General features: G+C 57.8%; 1 protein-coding gene across 1 annotated transcript in view; it reads left to right on the top strand.

Annotated features, from left to right (window-relative positions):
- COL9A2 (collagen, type IX, alpha 2) overlaps positions 1-10,956 on the top strand; it is a 15,534-nt gene that overhangs the window by 1,162 nt on the left and 3,416 nt on the right. The window contains exons 2-27 of the mRNA XM_008590870.1: positions 630-861; positions 2,050-2,085; positions 2,171-2,233; positions 3,026-3,079; positions 3,203-3,238; positions 3,334-3,357; positions 3,696-3,749; positions 4,074-4,127; positions 4,232-4,279; positions 4,490-4,546; positions 4,631-4,684; positions 5,016-5,069; positions 5,471-5,524; positions 5,620-5,673; positions 5,775-5,828; positions 6,930-6,983; positions 7,415-7,468; positions 7,700-7,753; positions 8,745-8,789; positions 9,169-9,222; positions 9,827-9,880; positions 10,167-10,220; positions 10,307-10,378; positions 10,616-10,651; positions 10,771-10,815; positions 10,899-10,931. Of these exons, the coding sequence (XP_008589092.1) occupies positions 630-861; positions 2,050-2,085; positions 2,171-2,233; positions 3,026-3,079; positions 3,203-3,238; positions 3,334-3,357; positions 3,696-3,749; positions 4,074-4,127; positions 4,232-4,279; positions 4,490-4,546; positions 4,631-4,684; positions 5,016-5,069; positions 5,471-5,524; positions 5,620-5,673; positions 5,775-5,828; positions 6,930-6,983; positions 7,415-7,468; positions 7,700-7,753; positions 8,745-8,789; positions 9,169-9,222; positions 9,827-9,880; positions 10,167-10,220; positions 10,307-10,378; positions 10,616-10,651; positions 10,771-10,815; positions 10,899-10,931 (1,483 nt within the window). The remainder of the gene's footprint in view (positions 1-629; positions 862-2,049; positions 2,086-2,170; positions 2,234-3,025; positions 3,080-3,202; positions 3,239-3,333; positions 3,358-3,695; positions 3,750-4,073; positions 4,128-4,231; positions 4,280-4,489; positions 4,547-4,630; positions 4,685-5,015; positions 5,070-5,470; positions 5,525-5,619; positions 5,674-5,774; positions 5,829-6,929; positions 6,984-7,414; positions 7,469-7,699; positions 7,754-8,744; positions 8,790-9,168; positions 9,223-9,826; positions 9,881-10,166; positions 10,221-10,306; positions 10,379-10,615; positions 10,652-10,770; positions 10,816-10,898; positions 10,932-10,956) is intronic.

Raw genomic sequence — 10,956 nt, 5'->3', positions numbered from 1 at the left:
ACCCCGCGCGGGTAGGGGCAGGGCCCGGGCGCCGTCTGGTGCCGGTGCGGGTCGCGGCTCGCTCGCGGGGCGCCAGCCTGGCACTCCCCGGCCCAGGCAGGGCGTGGACACCTTGCAAGACCCCTCCTTGGGTCCAGGCTGACCCCGTAAAAAGAGCCACCCAGGGAGGAAAAGAGAAGCGTTGCCGGGGGAGGGGTGCTCCGAGTCCCCTCCCGGGCCCCTTTCTCTGCGCCTCCCCCACTTTCCCATGGGGTTTCACCCGCACCGAGAGGAGAGGAGGAGGTACCCACTCGCCATCTATACCTGTTGTTCGTCTAACAATACTAAAACGAGCTATCGTTTACTGAGGGCCAAAGGTACCATCTTGCGTACCGTCTGTGGTTTATCTGAGCCGCCAGCATCTCCATCTGTTCCCCGCCACGACCGCTCGGGGGCCACAGAGGAAGGAGTCGGGCAGATCTAGGGCTGAATCCTGGCTCCGCCGCTCGCTGTCAGTGACAGTGGACCCTTAACCTTTCTGAGCCTGTTTCTTCAACTGCAAACTGGGGCCCTTAGAGCATCCGCCTCACAGTTCTAAGCATTCAGTAAGATAATGTATGCAGTGGTGCATAGTACCTGGTACACAGTAGGTTCTCAATAAACCGGAGTTCGCGGCTCCCTGTGGAGCTCCTTTTCCCCGGGGGCGGTGCAGCCTTAGGACCCCGCTTCCAGTGCCGCCTGCAGCCCCCGGGGACGCCCAGCTCCCTGCACTGTCTGAGGGCTGCACCGGTGTGTGTGTGTTTTCAGAGAGGTCCACCGGGCGAGCCGGGCCCCCCAGGACCCCCGGGGCCGCCTGGAGTGCCTGGATCCGACGGCATCGACGTGAGTCTCTAACCTACGGGAGGGGGAGGGAGGCGGCGGACAAAGGAAAACTGTGCGGGCGCCGGGCCGCGGGCGGGGTGGGGTGTCCGGAGGTGTAGTTCCCCCCGTCGCCAGTAGGCGGCGCCGGCCTGCACCACAAGGAGCCCGTTTGTTCAGCAAAAACCTCAAAGCAGCCCTGAAACGCAGATCCTGTTATAGCCGCCGCCGACAAGGAGCTGCTGTTCCGTCTGCCCGCCGCAGCTCACAGCGAGTCCTTATCCCCGTCCCCTACCTTCCCCTCCTTTTGGGATAGGAGACGCCTTAACCCCTCGTTCTGCCCCTGGCAGGTCTGGACGCTCCTTCAGAGGAGCTTGGGAGCCTTGGCCAGACCGCTGACCAGTCGGGGCCAGACTCCTGTCTCTTCCCTTTGCTTTTTTCTCCTCGATTTAGAATCAGTTGGGCTTGTTCCCTGCTCTCCCTAGCCTGGTGAGGGTTAAATACCTCATTCCGGAGGCTCCCCCAGGGGGTCAGCGCGATGTTTACCCGTCTGCACAGACTTCTATTTAACCTGGATCCCCCGCCCCCAAATACAGGACGCTGGGCCCCCGCCAGGCTCTGGCTGTTGCAGGCTCTGAAATGCCTGGAGGCCCCTCTGGGGTTGAATCTGACTTCGCCAAGGGTCCTTTGTCACTGAGCGAAAAGGTCCTTCCTTCCTTGGGAACATTTTGAATCCACTCGCCCTATAGTCCCCCTTGGTCCTTGCCCCTGTTGCAACTTCTTGTTTTTCTTACCCACAATTCAGAATAGAGCTGCCGCCCACCCCCGCCCCCTTCATGTTTTTCTAAAAGCTCCAACCTTCTTCCTGCACTTGCCCAAATCCAAGAGGCATTAGCTCCGAGGTAACTCGGAGCCACAGCTCCATTTGCAGGTCTCATAACTGGCACCTTACCAACATCAGCATGTCTGAAACCCACGAGCATGTTGCTATCACCCCCTCCACCTGGCTGAGGTTGGTCTCAATGCACCTATGATTGTTTGTTTGAGAGAAATGAGGCTATTTTCCTAAAAAGTGCAAAGCTGAGGGGACCCAGGACAGAAGAGAGGAGAGTGAGAAGAGGAGCATTTGGGCCTGGCCAGCCAGGGCCTGCATGTGCCCATTTGAGGTAGCATGTGCCATAGTGTGCTCTCTCACCAATTTGTATCTTGCAGGGTGACAAGGGGCCCCCTGGGAAAGCTGGCCCTCCGGTGAGTGCTTTTTTCCCCTTTGACCTTTGACCCTTCCACTTCTTGCCCTTCTCAGGCTAATATTTGCTCTGCCTCTGTTTTCAAGGGACCCAAGGGAGAGCCTGGCAAAGCTGGACCAGATGGGCCAGATGGGAAGCCTGGGATTGACGTGAGTAGCTGAGTGTTGGGTAGGGCAGGTTAGGCCTGTTGACTTCCAGAACCTGGTTCTGGCATCTTTGCTGACTTTCCGTTCAGAGATGGGCAGCAGGATGGAGACTCTCCAGCTGTGAGCCCTCCTGCTACCCTTCATATGACTTGTGGCCTCACTGGAACCTCAAACCCACCCTGGTAGCATTGAATCATGGGCAGCTGGGGTCTAGAGAGGGGCTCTGCTTTCTGTGGGGTGCAGGGTCATCCTGCTCATCTGCAGCAGTCAGGTCACATTTCTGGCCTCCAAGGATCAGACTGAATATGCTGGGTGGGGCTGTCCTTGGGTACCCTGTCCTTTCCTCCCCTCTTCCCTTCCTCACCTCCTCAGCCCCCTAAACCTCAGGCACAACTCAGGACAGGAGCATCATTTAGCTGATAACACAGAGCTCCCAGGGACCCCCATGGTAACAGTCTCCTGGACATTACAAAACACATTGCCTTCTTTTTTTTTTTCCCCCTTTTGTCTTTTTTACTGGCCAGTAACGGGATCTCAGCCCTCGGTGTTGCTCCCGTACCGGGGACCGGCAACGGGATCGCAACCCTCAGTGTTGCGCCCATGCCACGCTCAGCCAGTGAGCGGGAATCGGTCACCACATGGGATCCAAACCCTCGGCGGGAGCACCGCCACGCTCCCAACGGCGCACTCTCCAGTGCGCCACCGGGCCGGCCCCAAAGCACATTGCCTTCTACCAGCAGGTCAGTCAGAGAGCAGGTTGCCTCTCACTGATCTTACCTTCTCTTTCTTCCCCAGGGTTTAACTGGAGCCAAGGGAGAGCCTGGCCCCATGGGGACCCCTGGAGTCAAGGTAAGTGGCCTGCTGGGGACTCAGCACAGACAATCTAGGGCCAGACTCTGGTAGGAGCTGCAGTAGAGAGGAGCAGGGACCCGGGAGATCCCAGCTTCTGAGCCTCTCCCATTGCTCTTGCAGGGCCAGCCTGGGCTCCCAGGTCCCCCTGGTCTGCCGGTGAGTACAACCCACGAGGGCTTCGAGGGATCCTTTGTGGGTAGAGGGAGCTGCGGAGGGACCCATGAACCCAATTTCCTTTCCTTCTGTTCCAGGGCCCTGGTTTCTCTGGACCTCCTGTAAGTCCTCAGGGGTGGGGCAGGGTCCCCAAGACTCCCAGAGAAGGAGGGGACAACAGAAGGGCTTCCAGGGGAATGGCCATCCTGGGGAAGGGCCAGCATGCTGTGCTAGTGTCAGGAATGGGCAGACTCACTGGAGACCCTGAGCCAGCCCACTCCGAGCCTACCCACTGGGTCTGGAATTCTCTTGTCCTTAAAGCCCCAGTCTGTCAGTTTCTCTGGGGTTGGTCAAAAAGTAAAAGTGAAGAATGGGGCTTTGGGTGCCTGTTGCTACCTTTGCACCTGGGGTGGGCTGATCCCTCTGAGGCATCCTGGTCATCAATATCTCTGTTCCCCAGGGACCACCTGGACCTGTTGGCCTCCCTGGAGAGATTGGAATCCCAGGCCCCAAGGTGAGCCCCAGCCACCCTCTGTCTCCAAGCTGGCAAGCTGGGGTGGTCTCCCCAGGAGTTTCTGGGCCTGCTTCTGGCCACAGGGAACTCTTCTAGGTTTGGGGAGAAACCCCTCCTGCTGAGCCCACCCTGCAGTAGGTGTTTCAGGGAGGCCAAGGCTGGCACCATCCTCTGCTGATCAGACCTTGATCTCCCCAAAGTGGTGGATCTCGGGGGTGACCTGGAGGCCAGGGTAGACAGAACAGTAGCAGGAACTGGAGGAGGGGGCAGGGGTAACCTGGGCAGGTTAGACAGGGGTATAATTTGGGCCCCTCTTGCTTCCAGGGGGATCCTGGACCAGAGGGACCATCAGGGCTCCCAGGACCCCCTGGGAAACCTGTAAGTATCCTCAGAACTCCCACATGGTGACATGCTCCTCGGAAGGAGCAAGCGTGGGGTGGGGAAGGGTAAGGTTGGGCTCCATCCTTATACATCTCCACCAGGGTCGCCCAGGAACCATTCAGGGCCTGGAAGGCAGTGCGGATTTCCTGGTGAGAGGCAGGGGTCCAGGGAGGGGCTGATGCAGGGAGGGGGTGGGTCACCTGGGGAGGGGCGGGAGTAGAGACAGGGTCAGTGGGCAGCAGAGAGGTTCAGCCAGGTGAGATGGGAAAGGGCTCGGGAGTTAGCAAGATGGGGATGCACTGCCCAGCCAGCCTGGGACAGGCCAGTGACCACAGGGCCCTGTGGGATTTTCTTTCCAGTGTCCAACCAACTGTCCAGCGGGTGTGAAAGGCCCCCCAGGGCTGCAGGGAGTGAAGGTGAGAGCTCTTGGCCTGGGTCTTGGGAAGGTAGAGCAGGGGATCGAGAGGGGACCTCCTGACGAGCTCTCTCCTTCCGTTCAGGGGCATCCGGGCAAACGCGGGGTCCTGGGTGATCCTGGCCACCAGGGGAAGCCGGTGAGTGTGAGGGCAGAGGGACATGGGATGGGGGATATGTGGAGAGGGTCCTACTGGGTCCTGTCCCCTTCTTTCCTTCCCCTTCCCGTGTGGGTTGGGGGAACAGGTCCTTGAGCTGGGAGGCAGAGGCCTGTGTCCAGTTCAGCGTGTCTCTGGGCAGGCCCTTTCTCCTTGCTCAGCCTCAATTTCCCTATCTGTAACATGGGACTGTATGGTTTCTAAGGGTCCTTCCTGTCTGCTTTTGCTGGGGAAGGGGGATAGTATCTTTGCTTGTCTGCGTATTTGTCTCTCCATCTGCCAGCCTGTCTGATAGCTCATCCCTGCTCCTTAGGGTCCCAAGGGAGATGTGGGTGCCTCTGGAGAGCAAGGCATCCCCGGACCACCGGTAAGGAACACTCCCCTCTGTGGCCCTCCGCTCCCTCGTCCTTGGAGCCCTTAATGGAGTCATTCCGCTGCACAGGCCTCCAGCTTGTAAAAGAGACACCTGTGTACAGCTGGGAGTGTCTCTGGGTGGGGAGAGGGAAGCTGAGGCTGCCGGTCAGGAATTAGGGGACAGGAACCAAAGCTGCCCATCAGAAGTCCCGGCTGAGTTCCAGGCTCTGCCACTGTCCCTTTGAGTGACCTTGGCGAGTTCCTCCCCATCTCTGAGCCTCAATTTCCCATCTATGGATAGGTACTATGTTGCCTACCTCAAAGGGGCATTGTGAAGATGGGGGTGGGGGTCAGAAAAGGTATCATGAAGTGGGCCTTGCTATTGCCATTGCTGTTATTTTTCTGTCTTTACAGGGTCCCCAGGGCATCAGGGGCTACCCAGGCATGGCAGGACCCAAAGGAGAGATGGTGAGTTTGGAGGTGTCTTGCAAGAGCAGACATGACCAGCCCTCTGGCCTCTGGGGTCCAGCCAGGATTGACCCATAACCCTTTCCTCTCTCCAGGGTCCTCATGGATATAAAGGCATGGTGGGCTCCATTGGTGCCACTGGGCCACCGGTAAGTCTGCCCCCCACAGGACTGGAGCTCCTACAGCTGCAAAGTGGGAGCGGCTCCCCTGAGCCCATGTGACCTGGATTCCTGTTTGTCCTTCTTGCCAGGGTGAGGAAGGTCCGAGGGGGCCACCAGGCCGAGCTGGGGAGAAGGGCGACATGGTGAGTCCCCAGGCACCCCTATCCTGTCAGGGTCCCTGGGGAGTCCTGGGCTGGACTCGGCTCCACCCAAGGCTGGTGTGCGTGTGCGCACACGCACGTGTCTGTGCACGTGGCTGCTGCAGGAGAGGACCATCTGTGCCGAGAGCCCAGTCAGCCTAAATTCACACTTTGGGAGAAGCCATGGGATCCAGTCCCATGGTCTCGGGGGCCAGACAATGAAATTCCAGCAAATCAGCCATGGGGCTAATGGGATTTGGTCCGGATCCCAGCTCTCTTAACTCTTTGTTTTTGTTTTTTAATTAATAGACTTATTTTTTTTCTTTTCTTTTTTGAGAAGTTTACCAAAAATTAAGCGGAAAGTACAGTTAACAATTTTTATTATTTTTTGTTTGTTTTTTACTTTTTAAATATACTGAAAAGTAGAGAGAATGAGACAACAAATCTGCATAGACCTGCCTCGCAGGTCCCATGGTCCCACATTTTGTTCTACTCGCTTCATCTGTGTCTACCCCTCCTTCCTTCACTCTGTTGTTGCTTTGCTCTGATGTTTTCAAGCAAATCCTTAACACCCTGTCAGTCCACCCCTAAATACTTCTGTATGTATCTCTAAAAAAATAAGGACTTTTTATCACATAATCACATTATCGTTACACCTAACGAAACAGACAATTATTCCTTAATATCTTCTAATAACCAGTCTGTGTTCAATCTTTCTCGGTTATCTGAAAAATGCCTTTTTGCAGTTGATGTTCAAATCAAAATTCCTAACAGTCCACACTTTGCCTTTGGTTATTGGGTTTCTTACCCTAAGTGGAGCTAGGTCTCAGTGGCCAGGGTCTCAGTGAATGCTGGCTCCCACCCCTGCTCCCACCCTCAGCTCCTGCCCAGCCCAACTGCCTGGCGCCAATCTCTACTCCCTCCCGCTGGTTCCAAGGCAGAAAGGGTACTCCCACGCCCCTCTCCTCCAGCCTCTGCACAGTGCGGCCTGCGCCAGAGGAACTCTGCAACCCAAAGGCCACTGTTCTCAGCTGTTCCCCTCTCTGAAGAGCCAGGTGGGGGCCAGACGTCCTGAAGGTGACCTGATCTCTGTCTACTTTGCAGGGCAGCCAAGGTGTTCCAGGACCCCAGGGGATAACAGGCCCTAAGGGAGCAACCGTAAGTGCCAGAGGCCCAGGCCCACCTGGTCAGAGGCCAGGGTGCAGTCCATTTGTCCAAACCCCTAGAGGAAGAGGAGCCTGGGATTCTAGACTGAACTCTGCTGCAGACAGGCTGGTTCTGTAACTACAGGAGATGCCTCCCTTTCCACACCTTAGTTTCTTCACCTGTGAATAGGGATGATGCTGTAGGAGAGGTCAGGGGAAGCTTGAAGCAATCTGGGACAGTGGCATCCACACAAGGAAAGGACCACGGTCCATCCCCCAATCCCCTTTCCACTTCAGCTCCCCTCCCCCAATTGGCTGGTGGGGCTTCCTGAGATGAACCACTCCCTACCTGCACACCGCATCTGTCACAGGAGGAAAGGGTGGGTGGCCTGACTCCAGGCATCTCCCCATGGTGAGTCTCCCTTGAACATTCCTTCTGAGCAGGGCCCCCCAGGCATCGACGGCAAGGACGGGACCCCAGGCATACCTGGCACAAAGGTAGGAGTGGGAACATCTGTGGAATTGGGGCAGGGTCAGGGCCCCTCCCAGCTCAGGCTTTGAGTCCCATCACAGTGATCTTGGAAGCTAGGAGACTGGGATCTTCAGGTGTGTCGTGGACACATCCCTTCTTGCCTCCAGGTCTCAGTTTTTCTCCCTGCACTCGGGTGGAAGCCATGGACTGTCTGGCTTGAGCTCTAATTTGTGCCTCTGGTCCCCTCTCTCTCCCAGGGCACTGCAGGACAGGCGGGGCGGCCAGGAAACCAAGGCCACCAGGGCCTAGCAGTGAGTATTGGGTGGAGCCACAGGGGACACACCGTGGGCAAGTTGCTTCTCCTCAGAGAGGCCAGGCACACTGTTGCCCACCTCCCCATGATGGTGTAAGTGGTGATGAGGTCAAAACCCACACATCTGGGCTTCTTGCTGCATCACCACCTCCCAGGCTGTGGCCGGGTATGGGCCTAACTGTTTGCTCTAGCCTGCTCTTTGGCCACTCCAGTCCTCCAGGCTGGCTAAGTGGGCTCTGACCATTTCCCTGTTAAAGCACCTTCCTTGGCTTCCTATTGCCTGCAGGAAAAAGTCATTCATTCCAGTCATTCAATAAGTAGTTACTGAGTGCCTAAGGTACACTAAGTGGCAAGGAAACAGTTACGAACAGGACCAATGCAAGCCTTGTCCTCATGACTCATCTTAGCATGCAATGACTACCATACTCTGACCCCACCCTACTCCTCCTGCCTCATCAGCCACTGACCCTTTCTGTCCTCTCCCTTTCAACGATGCCTTGGCTTTTCTGCCTCCATGCCTTGGGCCTTTGCTGTTCCCTCTGCTTGGAATGCCCTTCCCCGGTCTCTGTGTGCCTCCTCACCATTCAGGCCCATCTCCATCTCATACCTTCTGGGGCTCAGTCCATGGGAGCCCACCCTCCCTTCCTGACAGGGCTATTCAGGGGCTAAAATCTGCTTCTATGCACACGTGCAGACCTGTGTTTGTGCATGCACTCACGTGGGCCTGTGTGCACATACATATGCCCATCTTTTCCCCATGGACCACAGGCCCTGGTATGCAGGCCATTTTTTGTACCCCACTCCTCTCCCACCAGGGCTCAGGGCTGGGGTGGAAAGTACAGGCAAGTTCATGATGCCCTGGCTGGGCCTTCTGCTGTTCAGCTCCCACGAGGTGGGGGAAGTCCAGAGCGGGAATGGGACGCAAAGCAGCAAGTGTGGGGGGCTCCCCCAATGCCAAGACGGAAACTGATGTCAGGTTCTTTCTGCAGGGTGTGCCGGGCCAGCCTGGGACAAAAGGAGGCCCTGGAGACAAGGTGAAGTGACCTCAACTGGGCAGAATGGGCCGTATCTGAGCCAGGGAGCCTGGTGGCAGGGACTGGGCATGGCTTAAAGACTGTAAGGCTCAGAGACAGCCTGAACACGAGCCCCTTATGCCTAACTACTTCCCTCCTGTCACCCTCCACCCACACATCCCCTCAGCCTGGCTCAGTGGAGGCAAGATGGCATGGCTCTAAACCCAGAGGAGAAACAAAGACAGGGAAATCAGTGGATCTCAGAGGACTTGGCCAAGAACACCCTCTCTCCCTCCCCAACTCATTTGGTTCCAGACTCTGTTTGGGATCCATTGGGCCTCCCTGAGGCAAGGCCTGACTGGGCCACCCAGACTGGCCTGAGAACTGTGTTTGCCTGCAGGGTGAGCCGGGCCAGCAAGGCCTCCCTGGATTCTCTGGTCCCCCCGGGAAGGAGGTAAGTGCCCCCTCCACTGACACAGGGTTTTTGTTTTTGTCCTCCCAGGCCTGCACTCAGTGTAGGGCCAGGGTGAGGCCGTAGGGTGGAGCCCTAACCTGGTGGGTGCCCTGAGTTAGTCTGGGCTCTGCCCTGATCTACTGAACCAAGGAAGCTCTTTCTCCTTTCTAGGCCTCTGTTTCCCCACGTACGATGCGGTGAGGGTGGGGACTGGTTCTGTCCTGGGGTGTGACCTCACAAGATGGCCAAGCTGACAGGGGCTGAGAATCCAGCAGGCAGATTCATTGATTCATTTATTCCTTCCATAAACATTCACCAAATACCTGCAACTGTGTTAGACACTGAGATAGACACAGTCCCTTACTCACATGGAGCTTACAGTTTAGTGGAAGAGACAGACATGAAATAATCACATCTAACTAAAATTGTGTTGGATCCTATGAAGGAAAAGTACAGAGACCCAAAAACATGTAATAGGGGATCAGGGAAGGCTTCCCTGTTGAAGCGAATTAGCTGAGACCCAAGGGTGTGGAGAGGTTAGCCAGGTGTGGATGGGAGGGTTCCTCCAGGCCTACTGCTTACCCCCAATTTCTCCATCCCCCAGGGAGAGCCAGGACCTCGAGGAGAAATTGGTCCCCAGGGCATCATGGGGCAGAAGGTAAGTGCCTGGCACAGTGGTCCCTCCCTGGGGGCCCTCTCAGCATCCGGCTCTGCTAGACCCGGGATCTGGGTCCTCTCACCGGCTCCAGCACTTGCCCAGTCCTGTCCAGCCTGTGAGAGGCCTCCCCAGGTGGGGCCTCCGTTTGCTGGTCTGTGAAGTGGAGCAAAAGAACCCCAGCTGGAGACAGCAGGAATGGAGGGCACCCTTACCATGAAGGGTCTGGGGCCAGGCTGGGGAAGGCTGCCCCTGCTGACAGCCTGGGGGTGACCTCTTTCCATTTCAGGGTGACCAGGGCGAGAGGGGGCCAGTGGGGCAGCCAGGCCCTCAAGGACGACAGGTGAGTGCCGGCCAGCTGAGACGGGCGGTGGGGAGGGTATATGGGCACCTCATTTGATTTACTTCTCTGGTTTCTTTTCTCCTCAGGGCCCCAAGGGGGTGCAGGGGCCTCCCGGAATTCCAGGGCCCCAAGGTTTGCCAGGCATCAAGGGAGATAAGGTGACAAATGGGGCTGAAAAATGCCTGGGAAAGAGGCCCTAAGACTGGGGGTGTGGGGTTGGTGCAGCTCAGAGTCTTCTTGAGCCCTCAAAATCTGTGGGTCCCAGGGCTCAGGTCTGGTGGGTGAGGCGGAGGTGGAGAGAGGACTGTGGCCGGGAACCGGGTGGGGGGACCCCGTGGACCCTCCCCTCCCTGGGGAGGGAACTCGCCCAGTCCCTCATTCCCCGCTTTCTGCAGGGCACCCCAGGGAAGGCCGGGCCCCGCGGCGGAGTGGTGAGTCCCAGCGCCCCTTGCCGGCCCTCGCGTGTCCCCGCGCGTGGGTCGTCGCGTGCGTGCACGTCTCGGCAGCCCCGCCGCCACCGCGGGTCTGAGCCGCGCTTCTCTCTCTGCAGGGCGACCCGGGCGTGGCCGGTCTCCCCGGAGAGAAAGGCGAGAAGGTGAGCACGCGGGGCGGGCGGGGGACGGCGGCTGGGCTCCGAGGTCCACACCGCTCCGTGACTGCGGCTCCTTTTGCCTGCAGGGCGAGTCTGGCGAGCCGGGGCCCAAGGGAGAGGTGAGTCCTACCCCTCCCGCCGTCA

This window comes from Galeopterus variegatus, unplaced genomic scaffold (genome assembly GCF_000696425.1).
Source record: "Galeopterus variegatus unplaced genomic scaffold, G_variegatus-3.0.2 Scaffold6412, whole genome shotgun sequence".
NCBI lineage: Eukaryota > Metazoa > Chordata > Mammalia > Dermoptera > Cynocephalidae > Galeopterus > Galeopterus variegatus.
This window is presented reverse-complemented; position numbering and strand designations above follow the sequence as displayed.